The sequence below is a fragment of the Bos taurus genome, chromosome 7, assembly GCF_002263795.3.
Source record: "Bos taurus isolate L1 Dominette 01449 registration number 42190680 breed Hereford chromosome 7, ARS-UCD2.0, whole genome shotgun sequence".
Lineage (NCBI taxonomy): Eukaryota > Metazoa > Chordata > Mammalia > Artiodactyla > Bovidae > Bos > Bos taurus.
The window spans coordinates 42946197-42949269 of NC_037334.1; the positions used below are offsets into that span (position 1 = coordinate 42946197).

Consider the following 3073-nt stretch of genomic DNA (forward strand, 5'->3'; position numbering starts at 1 on the left):
AATTTCCCCATATACAGCAACTGTCTTATTCAGGAGCAGGAAATCCACTTTTCCATAAGATGACACGGAGGGAAAGAGCTTTGTCTCTCATCATCAATGCCAATCCAGTGAGAGATTTGTCATATATTCTACATGGAAATGTGGACTGCTGAATTCCATGGGGTTTGTTCAACCTTCTGGTTAAATATTCATTGACTATATACTCTTCTATAGCTATTGTGCTGATTTTATTGAGATATAGATTGGTAAAACATAATCCTAGCACTTAAAACCTTAACTTTTATGTGAGGAGAAATATGTATACGTGGAAAACTATAATAAACATATATAATAATAATAACTCATCTAACCCTGACTACCCTCTTGGAGTCATTTGATTAACTTCCTTATTTTAAAGATGAGGAAAGTGAGACATAGATAGTAAATGATGCAGCTAGGCTTGAATTTGGGTATCCTAGCCCCTGATACTCTGAGGTGTCCCAGTGGTAAAGTATCTGTCTGCCAGGGCAGAGATGCAGGAGACATGGGTTCAGTCCCTTGGAGGGAAGATCCCTTGGAGGAGGACATGGCAAGCCACTCCAGTCTTCGTTCCTGAAAAATCCAATGGACAGAGGAACCTGGAGGGCTACAGTCCATTGAGGTCACAAAGAGTCAGACACAACTGAGTAACTGAGCACACATGCAGCCCCTGATATATGCCCTTAGACACCAATCTACACTGTCTCTTAGCTCTGGTGATAAATAATTATATGTGTGATATGATAAGGGACTGTAGAAATGTGGATAGGAAAATTTCTTCTTCTTCAGCTTTAAGTATACTGATAATTCTGAGCAGAAATAAAAGCAAAGTTTCAGCTGTGTGGAGAAACCATGAGAATGTACATTTGACTGGAATTTGGGTTATCTGCTTTAAAATTAATGGAATCTAAGGTTTAAAAAGTATCTTGGACCAAGTAAAGGAAAATCTAAAATTCTAGACTGAAAATATAAGCTTTATTTGGTAAAAAAAAAAAAAAAAAAGAGAATATTGATGGCCTCCTGACAGATAATTATGTAAGTTTAGGAATTGCTATTACTCCATCTATGATGGTATATATACCTACTTGTTGCTCAGTCAAGTCCAACTCTTTGTGACCCCATAGACCCTGCTGGCTCCTCTGTACATGGGATTTCCCAAGCAAGATTACTGGAATGGGTTGCCATTTCCTATTCCTGGGAATCATCCCAATCCAGGTATTGAACCCATGTCTTTTGCATCTCCTGCATTGGCAGGCAGATTCTTTACCACCTGTGCCACTTGGGAAGCCTGTTTATGATGGCACTTAGCCATAAGGAGTAAATCAATGGGATATTTCATTAAAAATTTGAAAAGCAATTGATTTATGATTTTCAAAACTAATTGAGTGAATTAAGTTGATATTTCTTTTGCCCAAATCTACAAGAGTTAATAATCAGGGTCCATGACTATCAGAAATAATATATACATTTTGAGGTTCAAATTTGCAGAAAGTAGATGCATTGTTACGATAAGATTCTCCAAGTGAAAACAAAAAGAGAGAAAAAAGAAAGAGGAAAACAAGATGAATCCAAGTGAGGCAAAGAGGGACTAAAGTTAATCATTTAATATTCTTTATTTAACACGCTTTTAGGCAATTGCTCAATAATATGTAGTTAAATATTTCTGATGAGTTGATGGCACATATTGTGAGAGTCCAATATTGGGAAGAAAGATATAAAATTTTAGATCCACATATTGATATAAGACATGTACTGAGTGTTCATTGTTCTAATCCATTTGATTTGTTCCCCAGCCCTGTTATATTTCTTTTAGAGGCATGGTGGGTGGGAATGCGTCATCAGTAACTGATTTCATCCTTGTGGGACTCTTTCCTGAGTTTCAGCATTCCATTGTTCTCAACTTCGTGGTCATTTTCATCTACATCCTTGCTTTCCTGGGAAACTTACTTCTCATTGTCTTGATTTGGGGGGACTCTCGGCTCCATACACCCATGTACATTCTCCTCAGTCAACTCTCCCTCATTGACTTGACATTAACTTCTACCATTGTTCCGAAGACAGCCTCTAACTTTTTCACAGGGAAAAGGACCATATCATGGATTGGCTGTGGAACACAGAGTTTCTTCTTCCTGATGTTGGGAATGTCAGAATGCCTCATCTTGACTCTCATGGCTTATGACCGCTACGTGGCTGTCTGCATCCCGCTGCGTTATCCCACCATCATGAGCCCCAGGTTCTGTCTGCACATGGTTGCTGGATGTTGGATTGGAGGCTCCATAGGTTCATTTATCCATACAGTCTACCCTATGCATTTTCCCATCTGTGGGTCAAGGGAGATCCACCATTTCTTCTGTGAGGTCCCAGTCCTCATTAAGCTTTCCTGTGAAGACACTTCAGTGTATCAGTTAGTGGTGGTGGTCACAAGCATTGTACTGCTTGTTATGCCTTTCAGTCTCATCATAGCTTCCTATACACTCATCTTCCTCACTGTCCTGCGTATGAACTCTGTCAAGGGCAGGAAAAAAGCCCTGGCCACCTGCTCTTCCCACCTGACTGTGGTAAGTCTCTTCTTCGGCCCAAACATATTCATCTACATGACTTTCACTTCCTCACATAGTCCAGAGCAGGACCAGGCTCTCTCTCTTTTCAGCAACATCCTCACTCCCATGCTGAACCCCCTTATCTACAGCCTGAGGAATAAGGAGGTGGTGGCAGCTCTCATGAAGTTGGTGGGGAGATGTGGGGTATCTTAGTAGATAAGGAATACTTCTCAGTTGTGGAAAGAACATGCTTGTGACCATGGACTAAACTACAATTCAGAGTTTAAATCCCAAGGTGTTGCGTGGTTCAGGAAACCAGGGTGATTGCGACCCTACGTAAATAAAACTTTTCATGTTTGATTTCCAGGTTTCTAATGGAGGTCCTTAATTTTTCACTGGGGCATTATCATGTAAGGAGAAATTTAAGAAAATTAGTTTACATGTTAAATTAAATATTATTTGAAATCTATGAAGTTATTAGAAATTTTCTCTAATAAAATATAAATTCACTATGG

At 39.4% G+C, this 3073-nt stretch overlaps 1 protein-coding gene across 1 annotated transcript; it reads left to right on the plus strand.

Moving 5' to 3' along the window:
• The first annotated feature begins 1835 nt into the window (after window positions 1–1835).
• Window positions 1836–2771, plus strand: OR2AZ1 (olfactory receptor family 2 subfamily AZ member 1). Its single transcript, NM_001390500.1, has one exon. It carries the CDS (start codon window positions 1836–1838, stop codon window positions 2769–2771), a length of 936 nt encoding a protein of 311 aa, NP_001377429.1.
• Window positions 2772–3073: the final 302 nt, after the last annotated feature.